The sequence below is a fragment of the Tauraco erythrolophus genome, chromosome 24 (assembly GCF_009769465.1).
Source record: "Tauraco erythrolophus isolate bTauEry1 chromosome 24, bTauEry1.pri, whole genome shotgun sequence".
Taxonomy (NCBI): Eukaryota; Metazoa; Chordata; class Aves; order Musophagiformes; family Musophagidae; genus Tauraco; species Tauraco erythrolophus.
This window is the reverse complement of record NC_141488.1, coordinates 3,565,618-3,588,825: the sequence shown is the minus strand read 5'-3', so window position 1 is coordinate 3,588,825 and position 23,208 is coordinate 3,565,618. Positions and strand designations below refer to the sequence as shown.

At 49.7% G+C, this 23,208-nt stretch overlaps 1 protein-coding gene across 3 annotated transcripts; it reads right to left on the bottom strand.

Annotated features, from left to right (window-relative positions):
- Positions 1-7,439: 7,439 nt before the first annotated feature.
- Positions 7,440-20,526, bottom strand: SRSF4 (serine and arginine rich splicing factor 4). Of its 3 annotated transcripts, XM_086626098.1 has the most exons (7): positions 20,420-20,526; positions 12,877-13,019; positions 11,864-11,976; positions 9,899-10,113; positions 8,946-9,029; positions 8,491-8,772; positions 7,440-8,418 (listed from the first exon to the last, which is right to left on the bottom strand). In XM_086626098.1, exons 1-7 carry the CDS (start codon positions 20,524-20,526, stop codon positions 7,989-7,991), a joined length of 1,374 nt encoding a protein of 457 aa, XP_086482224.1. In that variant the 3' UTR covers positions 7,440-7,988. The 3 variants fall into 3 exon arrangements, with proteins under 3 accessions (XP_086482224.1, XP_086482223.1, XP_086482225.1); XM_086626097.1 differs by having other exon boundaries at positions 7,440-8,772; XM_086626099.1 differs by lacking the exons at positions 12,877-13,019; positions 20,420-20,526 and adding an exon at positions 12,296-12,475 and having other exon boundaries at positions 7,440-8,772.
- Positions 20,527-23,208: the final 2,682 nt, after the last annotated feature.

The window sequence follows — 23,208 nt, the reverse complement described above, 5'->3', positions numbered from 1 at the left end:
GGGGGCAGGGCGGGACGGGGAACCGGGATGGGGACTGGGATGAACTGGGACGGGGATGAACCAAGACAGTTCATCCCCCACTGAGATGGGGATGAACTGGGACAGGGAGGCACTGGGATGGGGATGAACCAAGACAGGGAAGCACTGGGATAGGGATGAACTGGGACAGGGAGGCACTGGGATGGGGATGAACTGGGACAGGGAGGCACTGGGATGGGAATGAACCGGGACAGGGAGGCACTGGGATGGGGATGAACTGGGACAGAGCTGTCTGTGGGAGAGGCAGGTACTGGGATGGGGCTGGCACTGGGACAGGACTGGCATTGGGATGGACATGAACTGAGACAGGGAGGCACTGGGATGGGGATGAACTGGGACAGGGAGGCACTGGGATGGGGATGAACTGGAACAGAGCTGTCAGTGGGAGAGGCAGGTACTGGGATGGGGCGGGCACTGGGACAGGACTGGCATTGGGATGGTGATGAACTGGGACAGGGAGGCACTAGGATGGGACTGAGCACTGGGACAGGGAGGCACACTGGGATGGGGATGAACTGGGACAGGGAGGTATGGAAATGGGCAAGCACTGGGATGGAGATGAGCTGGGATGAGGCTGGCACTGGGACAGGGAGGTAGTGGGATGGGGCTGGCACCGGGACAGGGAGATACTGGGACAGGGATGAACTGGGACAGGGCTGGGGCTGGGACAGGGCTGGCAACAGGACAGGGAGGTATTGGGACAGTCAGGCACTGAGATGGGACTGGTGCTGGGACAGGGAGGTACTGGGACAGGCTGGCACTGGGACAGGGAGATACTGGGACAGGGCTGGCAACAGGACAGGGAGGTATTGGGACAGTCAGGCACTGAGATGGGACTGGTGCTGGGACAGGGAGGTATTGGGACAGTCAGGCACTGAGATGGGACTGGTGCTGGGACAGGGAGGTATTGGGACAGTCAGGCACTGAGATGGGACTGGTGCTGGGACAGGGAGGTACTGGGACAGGCAGGCACTGGGACAGGGAGGTACTGGGATGGGAATTAACTGGGACGGGGCTGGCACTGGGACTGGACCACTGGCGGGCGTGGGTCCCTGGGGACACAGCCCCACACCTGGTCCTGCTCTCCCTGCGCTGACCGGGGCTGGACCCTTGGCACATCCCGGCTCCAGCTGGAGGCATTAAGGCACATTCACAGAAATTTGGGAAAAGCAGATGTAAACCGCTGTTACCGCCGGCATCCAGCCGATGGTGAGCGCGCCGGAGCGCTCCATGGCGCTGCCTCTCGCCGGTGGTTAATAGAAAATATTTCCCCTGTTCTCTGTATTTGTTAAACTTGTTTTTCTTCTCATCTGAGAACGTTATTTTCCTTCGCATTTGAATTTCGAAACCATAAGAGAACTGGTGGTGGGTTTTTTTTAATGACGCTTTGAGGGTTTTTTTTTTCCGTAATAAGTGAGGAAGGAGCACGAGCGGGCCCCAAGCTGTGACTACTTAAATGGAATGGGATTTCAGGAAAATAATAAACGAGATTTGAAACGGCTCATTTGAAATACACATCATAATATTCTTCAGCCCTCGAGTGAGGCACATAAAACACCCGTCTTTAAAATCGGGCAGAAAACAAACACATTTCTCACCTCGTCTGCGTCAGCGAGTTCCAGTTACAACCCGAATTCCCGAATTCTGCAGGTGCTCCTGGCCGGAGTTGAAGCACTTGTTGGGTCCAGGGGATGGGGAGGAGCTGAAAGAGTTCGTTATACGGAAAAAATCCGTCTTTATTTCGACTCAGAGTTTGGGTTTAATCGCAGCAACTGAAGTTTTGTTGCGAGATCCCTAATTTTGGGGCCTCTCACCCCTTTATCTCACTGCTTTGACGGGTTGTTTCAGGACAGAGCCCACCCTGTGTCTGCCACGTGGATCGATCCTTTCCCTCCGCAGAGCTCACGCACGGGTCGTGTTTCCCCGTGAGACGGGTCTCCCAACCCGAAATCAGATTTTAGGACTCTCCGTCGGTGCAAACGGGTAGATCTCTCCATCCTAAAGCTGGCTTCTCTCTTGTATTTCATTATTCGAACCAAAATATTGCTTGGAAACATTGCAGAACTATTGCAGATGTTCCACGGATTCTTCCCCTCTGCCACGCAATGTTATTTTTTAATATTATTTTATATTATTATTGTTTTCTGTTATTAATACCACCGTTATTGCACTGGCTTCACAACTGCTGCCAGTTAAGTCCCTGCAGTTTCACGTGCCCATCATGCAGCACCGCGACTGCGGCAGCTCCAGGCCGGGGAACGCTTGAAGTGCCAGCACCGATTTGCTGCACAAGCCAATGGTTTCAACGCAAAACCCACGCTTTTTTGCAAAATTAGCAGGGGAGACTCACTCAGTGACGTTCAGGCGCCCGTGAGACAGAAATGAACGTTAAATTACACAGCAGATACCGGCCGAGGCACATGTGGCGCCCGTGGCAGAGGTGTGCTGGGCAGGGTGACCCGCTGCAGGGACCTGGAGCGACTGCTGCTGTCGGGGTAGTTAATGATGCTTCAGCCTAATTATTGGGAAGAAGATGCCCCAGAACATCCTTACCTTGGAAATTCCTCCTCTGACACCCCAGGCCATGCATCTGATGCAAAAACGTACCTGGGCTGAAAATCGTGGTACCCACCGGGGAGGATGAGGCTGCTCACGGGGCAGTCGGGTCGCCCTTCCCTGGGTCTTTCCCTACACCAGGTAGTAAAGCATCGTGGCGCCCCTGCAAAGAGCTGGTGGGTGGGAGGGGGGGGTGATGATGCCCATCACCCCGAGAGCAGCCAGTCCCGAGTCGTTATTTCCATCCTGCAAGTAGGGAAACTGAGGCACGCTCTGTGTGGGCAGCGGGGTGAGGCTTCACACCATCCCTGCCTCTCCGAGGCATCTGGGATTATCCAGCAGGAGAAGATGACATGGAAACATCTGTGTTACTATTTCTTTCCTGCTTTCCAGACACGCCTCAAATAGTTTCTCTTTTCTCTTGGACAAAACATTGAGCAAGGGCAGAATTAGGAGAGAGAAAAAAAAGAAAGCAAGAAAGAGACTCTCCACACGCTCCCTTCCAGTGCCGTCCTGCCAGATGCCACATCCCAAATTCAGATAAAAATTTAGCATAACACATTCAAAAATGCGGACCCTTTTCTCCTGCGGAGTTCAGCTCTGCGTGACCGGTGGCATCCCCCGAGCTGGGGGCGGTGGGGAAAAAAAGAAGAGGCTCTGGATTTTCAGGGTTGCTGTTTTGCCTTTTTAAAACACTGATTGTTGGGGATTTGGGGACAATGAGTGGATGTGCCACACCCCACCCACCCCCCCCCACCCCGGGCATGAGACCTCATGGTGCCCGAAGCAGCTCTCGGGGCAGGGAAGGGGCAACATGCAGGTGGGTCAGTGATGGAGGGGCGGTGGGTGCCATGCTGCATGCTCAGGGTGAGGTGCGACCTGGAGCATCCCGGGCATTGGGGCATCTCAGCCCTCAGCAGCCTGCCAGGATATTTTGTGGGAAGTGGGGCTCAGTCCTGGAAAAGCAGCAGAGATGCTGGGATTGCAGCCAAGATGGGACCACAGGGACCAAGAGAGGTTTGAGGACCCTCAAGCCAGCAGCCCAGAGCACACCAGCAACCTCAGGCAGAGAGGCTGAAGGCAACAACCATCATCATCTCAGCTCCCAGCCAGGAATGCTGTGCTGCGATGGGGACCACAGCTGTTTCCTTGGAGGAGCCCGTTCCCACGCAGTCCCCAGCCACACCAGGGCACAGGGGACATGGAGGCTGCAGGGAATCCACTGGGACTCGGTGGCAGCTGGAGTCGCCCACCCCACCAAGGCAGGAGGTGAAAGAAATAATACTTTTTAATATCTTAATACAAACTTCAGTACCTTCTGTAAGCAGCAGCAGCCCCTTTTATGTCCTAAATCCTGTTTCAGAGCTAACGGCTGCCTTCAGTGCCTGCCTTTCCAGCAGAGGAAGAAAGCCCCAGCCGAGACACGCAGAGGGAGCAGGATGCAGGTGTTGGAGTGTGCTTTGCTCAGCAGCTCAGCGTATTTTGGGACAGCTGTCACCTCCCTGCCACATCCACCCTGTGGGACCATCACCAGGTCCCCCCAGAGCAGGATGCATGGGGACACGGCCCCGACCGAGACACTTGCTGGTCCTGCTGCCACCACTGGGACCTTCCCGCAGGAAGGTACTGGGGTATATGACACCCAAGGGTGGATCATAGCCCAAGTCAGCGCAAGGGTTTAATTTTTCACCATCCTGATGGTTGCAGCTGATGAAATCTGCTCTTCAGGAAGTCGCTCTCCCCCTGTTGCTCCTACCACATCCTCTCCAAGCGGGTGCCCGGCACGAGCTGTACCGCATCATGTGCGTGTGGTGGCACAGCCGGGTTCTTGGCTTTCTTCCTAGCTTCGTGTGAGCAGCCAGAGATGTGGCAACCTCCAGCCAGTGAGGAAAAAACCAAAAAGGACTCGGCAGGCTGAGAAAGCAGCTTGTCCTGGGGACGGGGGTAACGCTCCGCTGCTGCAGCCCCTGCTTGGATCTGGGCATGTTTATGGGTAAACCAAAGCGCAGGAGCTGAATCGCAAGTGCGTAAGCACAGGCTTCAGGTCCAGCACGAGAAGAATCCCAGCCCTTCACTGGGGTTACTTGTGTTCAGGATAAATCCAGCTGGATCCCAGCCTTGGAGCAAGGTTTGTTGAGGCAGCAGGAACCTGGAGTGCAGGTAAACAACCTCACGCTTTGCAGGAGACCCTGTCTCTGATAGTTCGAGTTCATAACAAAAATCAAGAACAATGCTCCCAAACTGACACTCTAGGTGCATCTTTAAATACCAACGTGATTTTGTTAAGAGTTGTGCCCACTGGGATAAGCCAAAGACTCGGGCAAACAGGCACAGACCTTGGGTGGCCCCATCCTCCAACACCTCATTGACCAAAACCCTGGAAAATCTCCTTGCAACAACCAATCACCTGCTTTGAAAACAGCAGGAAAAAAAACCAGGGAACTCACAATTAATCATATATCCAAAAAACCCCACACTAACGCCCCTTGCACACACACAAACCTCCCCGCAGCTTCAGCATCGCCCGAGGTGCTCACGCACCCAACCACGAAGGATTTTTTTTGTCTTTCCCATTGCAGGAACAGCCCTTACTGCACACAATGGACATTTACACCTCAACCAAAGGTTTTCCACGTGTCTCCATCTCCAAAGGCCTGTCTTCAAGTATTTAGGGAAGAACTGTTTCCCCCAAAGGGCTCACTAAACCCATGCTCCCTTCGTTAGGAGTGGCCTTGGCAGCCAGATGGCAAAAGCCAGAGTCATTTTTGAAAGTCTTAGGCTGGACTTTATCCTTTGCAGATTTTCTTAAAGGTAGTTTTAAGCTCATTGCCTTCTATTAGCAAACATCTTGCCCAGGCTGGTTTGCTTCTGTACTAAGATTAAGCAGCAAAAGGGATTAGAAACGTTATTACGAGAGCCTGAGATGTTAAAGCACTAAAAATATATATAGCTGGAAAAAGCTTTTCCTTCTAAAGAAATTAAATATCCCTTCCGCAGAGCGTTCTCACACTGCTGTAGTAATAGGACCTTTGATAAAGTCTGAGTCACTCGCCAAGCCCTGACCCTTCTTAAACTCTATGGAAATATTCCGTGTTGAAAGCAACTCTTGGGATTTATCGCCCTTTCATCTTTTTAATACGGCAGTACAAGTTTCAAACGATCAAATTATACGGAGTTTCTTGCACCTATGAAGTCAGCATCTTGCTGCGAGAACTGCTGTCATTAAGTATTGTCAGCCGTTTGAAATTCGCTACCGAAAAGTTTTTGATAAAGTCGTAACTAACCTTTTTTGTTTTCTCTTCCCTCCAGACCAAGTAAGAACTCACAAAATATGTTGTGCCTTCTATTTTTTTGGAACATTGTTGGCAGGCAGAGCAGGGTGCTGGGGACATCAGCTCTTCATTGAAAGCCACCCGTGCAACAGAAATGCTCGAGGCAAGTTCCGTTTGAGCAATTTGCCAACGGCCCACGTCTAAAATCGGGATATTATTCAGGAACATCTATAAAACTCCAGCTGGAAGCTGTCTACCTTCCTTGCCTCATCCATGGGGACGCTGGACACACCCAGCAGAGCAGCCCCCACCACTCTCCAAGTGTTTCCAAGTCCAAAGCTCTTCAGAAGCACATCCTGCACTTTTTTTTATAAAGGCTCCCCCCAAGTGCAGTCGTTTTATTAGGAGGTGAAACTCCTGGAAAACATCCTGAGAAGAGACAAGCTGAGGCTCCAGCCTCAACTCCAAATTGCTCTGGGTGTAAGGAGAGAAGCTGGATTGGGAAAGTGAGCACCAGGAAACGTCAGAGCCCTCCTGGACACTGGGAATTCAGAGCAGATGGGGTTTCTGTACAGCAGCTCCTCTCCAGGAAAGGGCAATACACGAACTGAACCTTCAATCCATGATTGGAAACCCCCAAGCTACAACTCCCCCCTGCATTTTGGGGGGACATTAAGACAAACACCAGCTGCTGTGCAGTGCCCTGAGCCTGGTTCATGCTATCCAAGTCCATAACGTCCCACCTGGGTCAGACTAACACCTTCCTATTAGAAAGTCACAGTTCACAACTGAAATCCCAAACTCCTCATCAGGGATCAGGAAATCAAAGAAGAACCAGAAGTAAAAAACAGCTGGGATGGCTTCACGTTCTCCTGCTGAGCACACAGGACTAGAAGAACACTTGTAAAAGCATCGTGCTGCTTCTCGCTTCGTTTCCCAAAGGTACTGTAAGAAAGGCCAACGGCGTGAAAGAGGAAACGACTGAGCTGATGATCTACAGAATAAAGTGAACACGCTCGCCGTGCCAGCCACGCTCACCTCCAGCATCAGCTTTACAACACGTAGAATGTTGTGGGACAAACAATGATTCCAGTTGACTTGAGTCGAACGAGTTAAGTGGGTGAAAAATTTTCTTCCCGGTATCATGGAAGCTGAAGCTCATTATGTTTCATTTACACAGCCAGTGGAAAACAGGCTCGTCACCTTCGTTACTGCTGCTGCTTCATTTTCCTGTGTTTTTCTCCTTCTTGCAACGTTAAAGCTCTGAACACCACAATTAGTGTTTCTAGAGAAATGAGTTATTTTAACTGGATTGTATTTCGCGCGTCACAACTACATTATAAATTAATTGGCTTTCTAAACCAAGAACTCATTCTCTGCGCATTCGAGCTTACGCCAACCGACACAAAACAGTGACAATCCCAACACAACTTCAGGTGACCACCACCAAATGTCGTCAAGCAAAAATAGTCTTTATTCAAATTTCATGGAAACAGCTGTCACCGTACTTTGCAAGACAGGGAAAAATAAAATAAAAAAATTTAATATAAAACAAGGATATTGTCACAATACCAGAATATGGAACTATACTTCTTTTCCCTATGGATTACTGCAAGTACCTATATTTTTTCTTTTTTTTTTCCTTCCCCTCTCGACTGTGCTATTCACAACTTTGTAAGTCCAAAAAATATGAAACAAAAGTAGTATGAAACTTAAGACTTAGCACTTCCACTAAATGGCATACATTAAAGGGCATCAATTCAAGGGCAAAGACAGTTGAAGGCATCATACCTACCTATCAGTCATCATTGCAACCTCATAAACCCACCACGGTGCAGTGCTCGTTCTCTGCAAGGCTCTTCCTGGAAAACAGGGCAATTTGGGAGGCTCTGGGAAGAGTTATATTTAAAGAGAAGCTTTCTAGAGGATAGAAAATGAGCTGAACAGCCTTGCACCGGCGAGCGTTGCAGGGAGGGAGCACTGCAGCTAACGACAGACACACCATCGGGGTTGTTAAAAATATACAGCATCGACATGTTTTCTACTTCAATCACTTGCGCTACAACTACTCAACATGTACAAAAGACTTTTCCGACTGTTCCGAGTGTGGTTGCAGCAAGGTTAGGATCTGGAACGAGACCTCGACCGCGATGGGGAGCATGACCTAGAGGCAGACCTAGATCTAGACTTGGAGCAGGACCTCGGCTTTGAAACAGACTTAGACCTGGAACGAGAATCTGATTTGATATTTGGTTTAGACTTGGAAATCGACCTAGACCTGGAGCGAGACCCCTGATGTGCGGCTGCATCCTCGCCCTCACTTTTTGCCTCTTTTTTCTCAGAATCTGATTTTAGATGCTCCTTTTCTTTGGAGGCTGACCTGGACCGCTCATGGCTGTCCTTCCTTTTCTTCTTGCTACTCGGTTTGCTGTCTCGCTTGCTGCGCCTCTTGCTTTTCTCACTCTTGCTGCGGCTCCTGCTTCTACTTCTGCTGTCATCCCTGCTCCTCTTCCTACTTTTCCTTTTATCCTTACTGTGGCTCCTACTCCTACTCTCATCCCCGCTCTTGCTCCTGCTTCTAGCCTTGCTAATGCTCTTCTCCCTGTCTTTGCTTCTACTCTTCTCCTTGCTCCTGCTCCTCCTGCTCTCCCTCATCTCTCCCCTGTCCTTACTCCCACTCCTGCTCCTACTCTTCTCCTTGCTGCGGCTCCTGCTCTTTGCTTTCTCATCACTGTTATGGAGAGCGCCCTCAGATTTGTCTTTGCTTTTGTTTCGGGATTTCTCTGCACTCCTGCTGCGGCTCCTACTTTTATCCTCTTTACTTGGAGTCCTGCTTTTCTCTTTTTGGCCTCTGCTACGGCTCTTGCTTCGACTACGGCTCTTGCTTCTGGAACGGGACACAGACCTGAAAGCGCAAAGGCAACAGACAGCTCCACTTTAGTGAGGCTTGGGTTTGACTAGAACTTCAACACTGCATGGGACGGTAGGGAAAAGAAAACCAGTGTTCCTACTGCAAATTTAGGATGATGCTTCTCATTTAAGTGGGTAGCCCCCGTTTCTTCCACCACAAAGACATACCTGGATCTCGATCTACTCTTGGAGCGACTACTACTGGCACTGTGGCTCCTGCTCTTATGAGAATGTCTGCTTCGAGAGCGAGACCTGGAACAAAAACCAATCAGGTGAACATTAGCACGTGCCCAGGGAGAGCTTGTGAACCCCTTGTCCCCTGTGGGTAAAACCCCATAGTATTAAAGCACTTTCCAAGCAGCCAAATGGTGAGAACGTTACCCAAGAAAGTTACAACCAGTACCCTCCTCCCCACCGTGCATTCCCTGCTGTTGTGTCTGGAAGTTCATCTGGTTGCTAATCTGGAAGATTTAAGACAAGGAAGCGGGAATCACTTTGCCAATCAAGTCAGGCTTCAAACACTGTGAGACACCAGGACAAAGCTTTGACTTGAGGCTCTGATTTCATGAGCAAGCTGCTCTATGAAGAGCAGTTGGTCTGAGTTTTCTTGCAACAAGTGCTACCCTGGAATGGAAAGGGGAAAACACTCGGCGTTGCGTGCTGAAGTGGCTCCCTCGATCATACAACGAAAGCAGCAAATATCTAAGAATCATGGAACAGGTGGGGGTTTCCAAGCTGAGAAAGAACTGTTAGTCCTGGTGCTTATGGCAGAACACAATGTTCAGAGCCGAAGTGTTAAAAGCACCTTCTGGTTCATTCTGTGGGCACAGCTCCACCCACCACGCAGCCTTCGCCTGCAAGACAGCGCGGGCTACGGATTGATGTCTTTGGGGAAGAGCAGGAGCACGCTGTTGGGTGTTTAGCTGGCAGATATGCTCCTTCACCAAGGAAGACACCTCTGCACAGAGGCCTCATTTCCCTTAGTTACTTCCAGATAACTAACAGATTCTCAAAATAGATCTGCTGAGAACTCTAAACTCTTCCAAGGTGTTTTGGAACCTGCTGTATATCCATGTAATCGCAGCTGGATCCAGCCTGAGCTATGTTATAAGGAGACATACCTCGAATGGCTTCGGCTTCTGGAGTAAGAGCGGCGCCGTCTCGATCCAGGTCTGTCTTCCACTAATCTAATCTTTCTGCCATTTACTTCTGTCCCGTCCAGCTTTTCAAGGGCTCTTTTCATGTCAGAATAGGATTTGAACTCAATCACACCTTCATTTTTCCTTCCTTTGTGTGCATCTGCATATGTCACTTCCCCTGCCTGACGCATATAATCCTAGAGGAAGAGGACAGAATAACCATCGCCTCGAATCCAGAGTCAGGCTTCCAAGGCTGACCCTGTTCATTTCTGCAACGATGCTCACTTAGCCTCTTCTATTCACACAGACATCACCAAGGGTTAGAACCAAACAGCATTTGCAGCGCTAACGCCAAAGTTTCTGAGCGAGCCAAATACCACGCTACCGTTTCACGGAGTCTGTGCGATTAGAACCAAAGTGGTGCTGGTAGTTTGGAGGCAAATGATAATTTAAGGTCTCCCAGCCTGAGTCTGGTATCAAATACGCTCTGGACTCTTAAGTTTCAACTTACAAAAGCGATTAAAGAAACAAAATGCTTGCTTTCTAAATCCTGTTTTCAAAGGTCACTTGGGAAAGGTGGTAAAGGTTGAATATGAAGAGACAAGAAGACTACAGGCAAGCAGCTTTCCCTTTGCCTTCCACATAGATAGCATGTCTCATTCTGCTGGCAGAACCCCTCCCAAAGTAAAAGCTCAGTTAATTTCCCCCACTTCATGCTTTCTGGCTCCTGTTTCAATTACTAAACACATCTGGGTGTCAGGGAGTGCCATTCCTGCCCTGCTCCCAGCAAGCCATCAGCCAGAGCCATCCTTCAGCCACCGTGGGCTTTGGCTGCAATGGAAAAGGGGGCACAGAACCTCGGTTCAGTCTGTTTTCAACCCAGCTACTCCCATCTTAAGTCCACTGAAACAAAAGTTATTAAAAAAAAAAAAAAACACAAAAAAGCAACGCATCCAGTAGAAGATTAATCATGCCATGCTCTACTTACAATTTTTTAATACCAGAAGCAAAGACAAGCTATTGACGGTGTGAAGCATTAACAACAAAAGACATTTGAAGAATCTCAGTACGTACCTGAACTAGTGTTACATATTCAACTACGGCAAAGTTTGTTTAGAACAAATTTAACACATCCTTAAAAGAGAACCATAAAAGAGAGCGTTCCTGTAAGAACAAGTGGTTTTAACCATTGCTGCTGAGGTTGATAAGGAAACACTACCTTTTTGCACCTACGACTGAAATTCTGCTCCCTGTCCTGCTCCCCCATCCACAAATCTTGAGTCAACACTTCACCTCCAGCATACTCGGAGGTCCTGTGGGCTACACACTTACCTAATGCCTCCACTGCCAAGAATCACTTTCCACTCCTTTGGACTTTGAGAAAATATTAGCTTTTGGCAGAGGTTTTGCTCCTTCTGGAAGCATCCTTCCCCTGGAACTCTCTTTAAAATAGCTTTACATAGGGTGGAAATCCCTAACAGAGACTGTGCAAGAACGATGCTATCATTTCTAAGTAGCTCTAGCACCTTACAAATCGAGGAGTAAAATCCAAAGTGACAAGGGCTCCTCCCTCTCTAGTGAATCCTACCACTGGCATGATTAAATTCTGTTTAACAGGGCTCTAAAGATAAGATAAAACACATCTGGACATGATGTTGGTTTGTGTGAAGGAAAAAATTTATTCTCCCACTGTTCAGTGACACCAGGTCCGCAGGTGCAACTCCCAACGTCGCATTAACAGTTTCGCATACGCAAAGACACTTCCATATCGACTTCACGTGCGTATTACTTCCAGAATCTACTCGTATGTGTATGAGCACACAGACTTCCTAATAAGTTGGAGTCAAGAACACAGGTGCAGCCCAATTTTCCTCGGTGAAACAGAAGCTAGCTTTTTTACCCTTTGTGCTCTTTAATAGAGAGAGGGTAAAGAAAGGGGCCCCATACCTTCAGATCTTGCCAACTGCAGCGGCTTGACAAATTTTCCACAATCAATCTGTATTCTGTACGGGTAGGAGGACCGTACTTATCTCTTCCGCTTCTTCTATAACCATATCCACCTTTAGGAGGTGACAAGCAGACAGCAGTACTTCAACTAAGGAAATGGAGCGCTCGCTCTACAGCCCCGACGAGAACTCTTCCACCCCGCACGTTCGCAAACACATTAACAATTCACCCGCCCATTAGCTTAAATGCCACCCCCCCCATATAAAACCTTACAAAGATCCCAAGCATTAAGCCAATTTTACTACGAGGACATCATTAAAACAGCGCGCGGGATTATAACTACGCCACAATTAACATGCAATTAAATTTAAAAATCTTTAAGACAGTTTGAAAGAAGAAAGCGAATCAAGGCAGTTGACTAATGTTACTTACATTGCTTAAAGGCTTTCTGAATATCTGACATGAATAAAGCTTTTCAGGCACCTATTTCAGATTAATCTCATCTCTCTCTAACCCTTGGGGTCCTCACCACCCAGGTCTAATGGGAAAAGGTTGCGGTCGTCACATGGCTTCCTTTTTTTTTGGTCAGCCAAGGGCCACAAAGGTCAAAGAGCCACTCATGGAAAGGTAACCCAAGGTCAGCAAATGGAACGGGCAGTCATCTTAGCCTCAAAGGACTCTTTTAATTAAAACATTGAGGTCTTTGTTAAGTCTATGTTAAACATCACAATGCAAAAAAAAAAAAACCATTCAAAATAGTTCAACAAAATGATAATAGTAAAAATGGTACAAGAAACGGCGTTTATTCATTTATCGATAAAAATAGTTTAATACAACAAACAAGTTAAGAAATAGTCAGATCAACAGTTACATTTACAGTTACAGAACACTATTCACAACTTTGCATCATTTTCTTTTAAAATTACTTTTTTTTTTTTAGGAAAAAAAATAAGCAAAAAAAAAAATGTTTTATTTAAAATAAGTCACGGATACAAATGCATGTTAGTGCTTACTGCGTCCGGAACCGTAACTGCTGTCACGCCGGGGGCCTCTGGCATGCTCAACGATCACCCTCTCCCCACAGAGATCTTTACCGTTGAGCTCATAAACGGCGTCGTCCGCGTCGCGCAGATCATCGAACTCGACGAAGCCATACCTGGAGAGAGGGCGAGACAAAGAATCACTCGGAAGGGCCTGAGCCTGAGGGATCTGTGCTCGAAACCAGCTCGTAGCCCACCGCGGGTCTCTGCAGAGCCCGAAGACTGTGCCTCTCCACGTGCTGTCCTTTAGATGAACATCGGTTGCAAGCTCCTGAAGGCCACCTTAGGGTTCAAGGCCACGAGTTATACCCCCAGACCCACAAAATATGGTGCTATTTTGTTTTATTCAACACATCTGCTCACCAGCGGTGGGGCTGAAATGGCATTTGACAGATATCACAGTATGTATCTCCCACAGATTAGGATTTATCCTGATTTTTTCCATCACTGCTTTTATTAGGAAGCTACCTTAATTCCTACGCTTCAAGTGGAAATATTTGTTCATCTCTGTAAACACGAGTGGTCTGCACACCCTGCATGAAAGTTCCAACAAGCAATAAAATAAGAGGGCAGGTCAGGAAACGGGGTTTTGTTTTATTCAGGCTCATTTGACTCTTGACCGTGGACAGTACTGATGGTTTGGGTAAGAAAAGGAATGTGCTCATGCTACAGGACAGCCCTTAAACCTGCTAAGATACTTGCAGCTTCCTATATACCACTGAAGAAGTGTTTTATGCTTGTGATATTTCCAACATCCTGGCACATCAGACAGCATGGCAAGTCCAAACCTTCTTGAGGGGCTTAAGAAAAACCAGCAACAGTAACCAGGAACAAGTTTCCTGGGCAAACAAAGAGTCCACCTGCAGCCAAGAGACCTCATCCAGAGATGAGAAGACCTTTGCTGCACTAGCCTTGCTCGAGGCTTGGAAGTCATGGGCAGATCAGGCGCAAGAGGAAGGATACAAATTAAAAAAAATAGATAATGCGCAATATCAACATTCAAATAAACATTGTGGCATCGGTTTCCTGCTTCCAAAAATGAACACAACAGAGAGACAAAAGCTTGCAGAACACTGCTTGCCTGAAATGTTAAAGCCAAAGTTTTTGGTTCAATCTTCAGAGGTGCCACAGGCACCAGTGCCAACACTGCAAGTGTGCAAGTGCCCAATCCCTGTCGGCTAAAGATCCCAAAACAGGTTTTTAAATAATTTCTTACAGCTGGTGCTCAGGGTCCAGCTGCTGACTTGCTTACGGTTGCAGAGCAAACTCACAGCAGCACTGAAGCAAAACTCCAGCCTGCTGATTTCCAGCCTGACAAGAGTTAAACACATTTTTAAAAACCAACATTGCGTAGATGCCCGTTATCCCAGCAGGTCAGGGGAAGAGGGCAAAAAGCCTCTGAGAGCTGTTTATCGGAGTTCAGAGTCTACCTGCAGTTGAAATCACGTCTCCTTTGGTTACCTGCCAAGACCAGATCCAGGCTCCGGGGTCTCCCAGGCAATAGCCGAGGATGCTGCAGCCCTGTGCACAACTGGGAGCCTCTCTTCAGCCACAACCTCTCCGGCTGCTGTGGGTGAACACATAATCCTGAGCTCGAATCTTAGCAAGCCACAGGGGGAAATTTGTTGTGAGTGCTGGTGTTTTAAATAATTCAGAAGAACAAAGCCCTGATACAAAAAAGCTGGTCTCTCTCCTCTTTAAGGTCACATCATTTTTAAGCTTTCTCACTCCCTCCACCAACAGTGGCTACAGTATCTGTATTAACAAAATCCTTCAGAACGACTCCAAACCCCACAAATAAGGTGGCTGCTTTCGCACGCAAGTGCTGTAATTTCCTGCAAAAAAACAAGCGTGATTGTTCCAATTGTTATAAATCAATCACAGTCGTTATAAAACCATTCAAATTGCAACTTTCTTCCCTTCAATTCTAAAAATAGAGCGAGCCAGTGCAAACGTTTAAAGGAGATCTCACCCTAAAAGCAATTGTTTGCCAGGTGAAGTGCCTGGTGCGCACCAGCGCTTTCAGAACAATAAATGCACAGACATTTGAAGATGGAATAACAGCGGAATATCCGAATTCGATCCAAGCACAGTATTGAACTTGTTCTTCCCAGGAGAAGTTGCTTATGGGGGGAACGCTCGCTCACCCATATCACACACCATCCAAAACACAGCACCTCCAGCAGCACCTTGCTGCCCAGCACCGGTGGGCTGGCACCAGTTCCTCTGCTTGGTCTCCCACGGGAATTCGTTCCCAAGACAGTCCTACATCAACGGGACTTTGTCTGGCCAAACTGTGATGGAAAACATTAACACTTTCTTCTATGGAGACAGGCTGAGACAGTTGGGGCTGTTCAGCCTGGAGAAGAGAAGGCTCCGGGAGACCTTCCAGCAGCCTTCCAGTACCTAAAGGGGCTACAAGAAAGCTGGAGAGGGGCTTTGGACAAGGATGCGGAGTGACAGGACACGGAGCAATGGCTTTGAACTGAAAGAGGGGAGATTTCGATGGGATCTAAGGAAGAAATTCTTCCCTCTGAGGGTGGTGAGGCACTGGACCAGCTTGCCCAGAGAATCTGTGGCTGCCCCATCCCTGGAAGTGTTCAAGGCCAGGTTGGATGAGGCTTTGAGCAACTTGGTGTAGTGGAAGGTGTCCCTGCCCATGGCAGGGGGGTTGGAACTCGATGATCTTGAAGGTCCCTTCCAACCCAAACCAGTCTGTGATTCCATGATTCTCTTTGCCCGTTTCAAATGGAAACGCTTATCAGTTACCCTGCGTTGTTCATCTTTTTCATCTGGAAATACGCAAGTTGCCCTAGAAAAAAAATATTACTCTGATGGAAAAGGAAAAAGCAGAAGTTAGAAAAGAAAATTCTGATTTCTTCTTTTTTTTTTTGCAACAAACAAGCTCATATAAACCTTGAGGTTACTTGCATTTGAAGAATACTAAAAAAAATCCTATTCCACGTCACTCAAATGAAAGTAATACCGATCCACCTGTTACACATGTATAACATTGCACCATATGATCTAAAAACATGAATTAAAAGCCTTCAGAAGCACAGTTTTACACCACAGAGAGCCCCAACTGCTGACACAGCCTTAGCTACAGCAATCTGAACCTGCTGTGATATGACAGCACGGCAAGTAAATCCTTTTTTAAACGTCTGCTATTACTACTTCATGTGTGGCATAAAGCTACATATTAAAAATGTCAATGCAGTTTACTTCAGCTGAAGTGAAGCTGCACCATGTTCTGTTCATGTATCAGAAAAAGGAAAAAGCTACAGGGGCATGTCCTCACCACAGCAATTCCAATAGACTGAACCTCCTAAAAGGTGGGTTTTTGTTTTTGTTTTGTTTTGTTTTAAATCCAAAGTGAAAGGAAAAATTAGATTTTTCTAAAATTGCTTAATACCTGAAATAAAAGGCAGATCCTCATCCTTTTCATCCTTTCAGCTGTTCTCCCCCACATCGCTTTCGAAACCCTGTGGATCCTCCCAGCCGGCTCCACACTCTCCTCTCCATGCCAGCCCAGCACGAAGCCCATCTCTACGGCATTCCCCAGTTGCCAACTTTTTTCCCCACCATTTCTCCAGCTGGTGCTGGAGATGTGGTGGAGCTCAGAAGCACGAGTCCCATGTGCCGAGAAGGACCTTGAAGCTGCTGTCCCTGCCCTTTGCCGAGGCAGGCTGGAAATCCACGAGGTTTAGGTGGGTGACAACCCATCCGAGCTTGACTCATGGCCACAAGGTCGAATCAGCACCTGCTTTGTGGGTTCCCAGCAAAGAAAGATCTGTTCAAGTCTCGCCTCGCTCTCCTCTCGACAAACCAAGTGGATGCTTGGCAGCTTTCCAAAATTGGTGTTACACCATTGCTTCGTATGGACAGACGCTCTCAACACGAGCTCCTTGCACCTCCGGCGTTCCTCCTGCACCTCTGGATGAGCGAGGTTGGGGCAAGCAGGCATCAACACGAGCAGCCGCAGAGGAGGAAATGCAGGAAAAACCGACTCCTGGCTTCAGCTTCGTTTGGCATGAAGAATGCAATGCCTCCAATCCTAAAATACACTCCTGAAAGTTAATTTGGAGACGTCTCACAATCCATCCAGGCTGCTCACTCCAGCCATACACTCGCCGGTGCCGTAGCCAGGAAGGGGAACGGCAGAGGCTTGGTCTGCTCGGACGAGGCTACAGCCAGGAGTGGGTCTGGGTGTCATCAAGTAGAAGCATCTTGAGGCCACTTAAAACAAAACACTCATTTCAACGAGTGACTGAATTTACAACCTTGGGAAAATATTTGAATTTCAATAGTTAAACTGTTTAAATGTAATTTAAGATTTGGTAATGGTTCTTTTAAGTTTCTGCACTAATGACAAACGTCACTGACAATCTCTGGTTTTCAAGCACAGCTGAACACCTTAAAGCAAAAAGAGACTAAAATCTCACCTTATTCACCTTTCTATTAGCAAAGGAAAAAAGGAAATCCACAAATCTACTGGGATTAAAACCCAATTCATGAGATGGTCACCTTACCATCATCCAGGTGTACTGGGCATCACCACGTTGTGACACCAATTTGTTGGTTTTTTTTAAATACCAATTGCTCTAATTGAAGTTAATGGGCATTAAATATTTTGGTGGGGAGGGTGCAGGGAAATCAAATCACTTCTCTTTGGGCAAGAAATACAGATTTTGAACCTAACTAGATGAAAGAATTGGAGTTGGAAGCTTATAGTTTCGATCCGTGTTCCTCAATCTGTTGGAGAAGTTACATTCCTCTGTCTTGCAGAGACTTTACAAGGAAAAAGCCGTGACTCCTCCAATGCCAGCCAGGGTGACGTGGGGCAGTCAAATACACAGGGAGAACTATTTTTCAAACTATTTTTTGCAGGTTGGTTTCCTCAACAACCTGTTTGCAGCTCTTCAAGTTATGACAGCTAGCTCTTAGCACGTTTTTTGAAGATAAAAAGCAGGCTGGAAAGCCCAATTTTCTGGTTACTTGGTACATACACTAATGCCACGCACAGCTCTGGTTGGCAATACAGTTTTGAGAAGGAAAAAAGAAAAAGAAAACCACGAGCATACAATTAGAAATCGCGACTTGGAACGGAGAATCTTACAGAACCCGGATTTTTATTTTCCCATCCTTCTCTCAGGCAAACAGTGCTTTAAGCCTTCGAACCACGAGCTTTAAATTACAATTAGCAGCACGCCAGCCCCAGCTAAGCTTTTTGCACTCTGCTGTATCACACTGCAGTTTCCTCCTCGCGCTCAAGCATCGCAGCTTAACTGCTTCAAACACCCAACCGCTAATCTCCTGCTGGCTGAGCACCCAAGATAGCCCACAAGTTTCCAGAAGAAACTGAAAGAATCTCTCAAGTCAAACCCTGGGCAGTAATTTTTAAGCGTTTGCTAAGCACAACTGAAAATAAAGTCGCAGAGAAAGGATGAGAGGGCGAACAAAGCCCCGGCAAAAGCGCGGCGCAAGGCTATGCCAAGTAGAGTGATGCAAAATCTGATCGTTTAAGGCAAATTTTTTGTCAAACTGGAAGTTAAATACAAACCAAGAGTAGCCTGTTGAAAGAACTTCAGAATATACAACTGAAACAGGAATTAAATTGTTGAGTTAATCCTAGAAATACAGCCAGAGCTCCGTCTAACCCACAGCTGAAGCCATCTGCTCCAGAAGCCACAAACAGCCACGCGAGTGACAACTCAACCCCGTTATCTCGAGTTTCCCGAATTCCTTCCACTATCTGCAACTTCTGAACTCTGTCTCCCCCAAGTGAAGTTACAAACATGGCTTTAGCTCTGGAATTAAACACGTTGCATACGGAGCGCCTGAATTTTGGCTACGGGGAGGCTGTACCCTCCTCCCCTCTACACCTGTTACCGGTTATGGTTAAGATGCCACAAGTTTGGGCTGCTCAAGCACACCCAGGAGTCGACTCGTGCACCCACACCACCTCCTCGCAGGCAATTCCTAAGTGCCGAGCTGGGATTGTAGGTCCTTGGTAGATATTTTTCAATAAAAGCAAGAAGACAAGGCCATTAGCCATGGCGGCCACGCAATTCGGCAGTTCTACGTCTGCTAAAAAAAAGTTGAGGGATTTTTCTTTCCAACATCTGTCTACGAAACAGAAAGAGTTGATTTGGAGGCTTTAAATAGCAACAGGAAAACTGACACTCCCCCCAAAAAAAGACCCCTACTTTCAAGGATCTGCAGTGGAAGTGGAAGTGGAAAACAGAGCGCTCAAATATTTCCGTTACAGGCAAACTTCAATACCACCTGAGGCTGTGTTGGTGAAAACACTGACACGTGCACACTTGTTTGATTTAATAACGGATTTTATTCACCTTATAAACCTGTTACACTTCCACCTACCAGTACAACCAGAGTTAAAACTTAATTTTTTTTTTTTATACTCAAGGATGAACTTTTACAAGAGATTCCTCTTCTCCACTCCTAAAGTGAAATTAATAATTGGCTCTCCTAGCTAACAATAATAAAGTCCATATATAAAATAATATACCAATATATCCAATAATAAAATCCATGCCACTCAGTCTTCCTAAGCAAGACTTCGAGTTGGGTTTCCCATAAAATGTAAAGACGCCAACACTCAGAAGGCTTTAAGCCTTGTGTGGGGGGGTGCGGAATCACCAAAAATTGCTATTTCTTTTCTCTTGGAAAATCCACACTTGAATGTCTTGGGCAAGTCCTGACGGAGCAGGATCCAAACCCTCTGCCACAGCCAGGGGCGAGCTGCTGGGACAGCACACTGGGCACGACACACACAGGACCTCGGGGCTCTGGGGGGGCTGGACACCCCCACCAGCCAATGCCCCCCACCCCGGGGGCTCTGAGAACACACCTCTGACACTGCAACGGTGCCTGCAAAGCAGGGGGGGCTGTCTCTGCCCCCACCCCAGTGGGGTTTTTGGGGGTCGGGGCAGGGGGTGCCCAAGGGTACGGCCTGGTTCACCCTTGGGTGCTCACCCTGGGGTGGGGAGGGGCCTGAGGGTGCAGAGGAACCCCTCAGGGGACACCCTCTCCCCACAGAGAAGGGCAGGAACTTGGTGACCTGGACACCCCGCCCCCAGCACCCCAATAAGTGAAGCAGAGACCGAAGCGTCCTGCCCCCCCGTTGCCATGGGAACCCAGGCGTCCTGCTCCCTCCTCCCCTCCCCGGGGGCCCGGGAGTCCTGTGTGTCCGCCCCCCCCCCAACAGAGGCCCAGGCGTCCTGCCCCCCCCGTTGCCATAGTAACCCAGGCGTCCCCCCCGACCCTCCCGGGGGCCCGGCCGTGCTCCCCCGTCATTGCTACCCAGACCCGGGTGTCCTGTCCCCCCGCAAAGGCACTCAGGTGCCCGGCGGCGGCCCAGGCGTCCTGCCCGCCCTCCCCCCGGGGGACCCAGCGTCCTGCCCGCCCCTGACAGCCGCCGCCCGGGGCTGGGCCGGGCCGGGCCGCGCTCCGCCGGCGGGCGGCAGGAGGGGCCAGGCCGGGCCGCGCTCACCCGTTTTTGAGATCCACCTCCAGGATCTTGCCGTAGCCCTTGAAGAACCGCTCCACGTCCCGCTCCCGCGCCTGGTAGCTGAGGCGGCCGATGTAAACCCGCGGCATCGCGCCCGGCGGGGCCGCGCCGGGGAGAGGGGGGGGGCGGCCCGCGGGGGCGGGGCTGTAACGGCGGCGGAGGGCGCGCGCCGAGGGGGGCGTGGCGACGCCGGAACGTCAGGACGGCGCGCGGGAAGCGGGAGCAATAAAGGGCGACACGTCACGGGAGGCCACGCCTCCCGCCCCGCCTCCCGGCCGGGCCTCGCCGCTCTTAAAGGGGCCGCGCCGCTGTTTGGAATCCACTGGGGGACAGCGCGCTGGCGGCCCGGCTTTCGCCATGTGCAGCCCCCCCGCCATGTGTCAGGGGGCTTTTGGGGTCCCCACTCGCCTGCTATGCAGGGCATGGGTGGGGTCCTCCTTCCCCATGGGTCTGGGGGCCTGTGGGGTCCCCTCTGCCCGTATATGGGGTGTCCTTGGGGTCTGCCTTCCCATGGGTCGGGGGTCTTGTGGGGATCCCCCTTCTCCACGTACAGGGTGATGATGGCAGTTCCTCTTCCCATGGGTGAGGGGGCTTGTGAGGTCCCCCCTCCCCACATGCCAGGCACTGATGGGGGTCTCCCATGTGCCAGGGTGGTTATGGGGCCCCCCATATGGCAGGGGCTTGTGGGGTGCCCCCTTCCCAACACACTGGATACTGATGGGCTCCTCCTTCCCCTAATGCAGGCGGGGTTGGAGATCCCCCATCCCCACACCCCGGGGTGCTCGGGGTTGTCCCCCCGTAGTGCCCCCCTTCCCTGGGGACACCCCCCATCCCCGGCTGCACTCGCCCGTTTCTCTTTCCCACTGACGATCAACGACATCCCACCTGCAGATCCCTAAAAACCATTTTTGGGGACTTATTTTTATCGTTTCAGTCGACGCATCAGACGCCTAAATCACACCAAACCCCAGCAGACGCTCTCGGGAACATGTCAGCTTTAGCAGCCACCACCCCCCTAAAAAAACCCCCACCATTACCTCCTCTAAAAAATTAATACCGTGTATCTGCAACGCCAGCAGCTGGATTTCCAACCACCATCCTGCTCATTTGACAAGTAGAGTTAAATTTAATTATTTATTCCTTCGTGCCCTGATGTAGGAGTAAGCGCCCGGGAACATTTTGTGAAAGTTAGAGAGTTCTCTAAAGCTTGTTAGTTTTTATTGCTCAGTCAAATAAACAAGAGGGATAAAAGCTTTGCTTTAATTTTTCTGGTTTATGTCATGCTTAACAGTGCTCTTAACGATCTCAAAGTCCTTTTCTTGCTTTTTCCCCCATTATTTTTTTTTGATCAGGAAAGTGCTGGGGCGCGCGACGCTGCTCTGCCTCCAGTGCCGGCGGCTTTGCTGCGGGGATAAGGAAAATGCAAAATATTGGGGGGTTTAGTAGTGATGGGGGAGCAGAGGGGAGATGCTGGCAAGGAGTTTATCACGGGTTACATCTTGTAGGCTTCTTGGTTTGCTCTTGTCTAAGGGAGGTCTCAGTGTGAGGGGTTACAGGGGGGTAAAATGGGGGTAAAAATTTCCAGGGAAATTGAGCTGCTAGCACAGGCTGTGAGTTTTAATTTCAAAGCGGTTTGCTCTTCCAAAGGCACACCCAGTTGTAGAGGAGCCCTGTCCAACCTTGAGCAACATCCCTGTGCCGCCATTCTTCTGCTCACCCCCCAGAACCCAGGAAATGCCCCAGCATGAAGGTATGATGCTTAACTCGCCCTTTTCACACCCAAAAGCTGAGACTTTGGACGGAGAGTCCCTCCTAGCAGCAGTAATTTTACATATTGGTGTTTTCCACTGCACATCACTCTCCGGGGAGGTAAATGTGTCGCTTGTGGCTCTTCTCTGCCATCAGCAGAAGGCAGTGGTGGAGCAAAGTGGCCATTTACCGCTCTCCACCAGGATACTCAAAAAGTCCCTATGGGAATGCAAAAATATTGCACTGACTCCGAAACTGTGGGCTAATCCGCTGCAGGATGGCACGGCCCGAGGCACGGTGTGGTGCTGCACCACGGCCGTGCAAGAAATAACTGAAATCCTTGTTCTGAGCTGGTGCACCAGTTTATTTCAATTGCGAGACGTATTTAGGTAACTTTTTACTTCTAGTTCATGCTGTGGAGCAGCACGGGGAGCCTGCGGAAAGCCGAGAGCATCACCCGCCTGCATGGGCAGCCACGACACGAGCATCACGGGGACAGGAATGGGGCTCAGGGCAGCTCCTCACACGCTGTTTTTCCCACTCCTTTCCAAAGGAGGAGGACTCCCCACGCTCTTTCCCTGCTCCAGTGGATCCCCTCCGCACGGGACAGCCCACAGACCGCTCCACCGTGAGCCCTTCCCGCAGGATGCGATCCTGACCCACCGGCTCGCTCCGGTGCGGGCTGTGACCCGCCGTCCCGGTGCTGCGGGCGCTGCCGCCCGCTCCGTGGGTTTCCCACGGACTTTGGATGCGTCTCCGCCTCATCATCGGTCTCCAGCAGCTCCCGGAGACCATTCCCTCTGCCCTCCCTCAGGCCGGGCGGGACAGCCCCTCTCCTCAGCGCGGCCCCCCCAGTTCAGCTCCCCTGTCCCCGTTAAACGGGACATTCGCGGCGGCGCTGATGGCTCGGCCGGGGCTGAGGGGACGGGGGGTCTGAGCCGGGCACAGACCGGTCCAAGCGGTTCTGGAGCCCGGGAAGCTCCGCACAGCTCCTGACCGGGGCCGTTCCCACAGCCCCCGCC

What these genes read in the sequence shown, in the direction of transcription:
- SRSF4 (XM_086626097.1), bottom strand. Translation starts at nt 20,526, where the DNA reads ATGCCGCGGGTTTACATCGGCCGCCTCAGCTACCAGGCGCGGGAGCGG. An exon ending in GAGGTGGATCTCAAAAACGG is followed by an intron (nt 13,020 to 20,419) that starts GTGAGCGCGGCC and finishes CCCTCTCTCCAG; the next exon opens with GTATGGCTTCGTCGAGTTCG. An exon ending in AAGAGTAGATCGAGATCCAG is followed by an intron (nt 8,773 to 8,945) that starts GTATGTCTTTGT and finishes TTGCGCTTTCAG; the next exon opens with GTCTGTGTCCCGTTCCAGAA.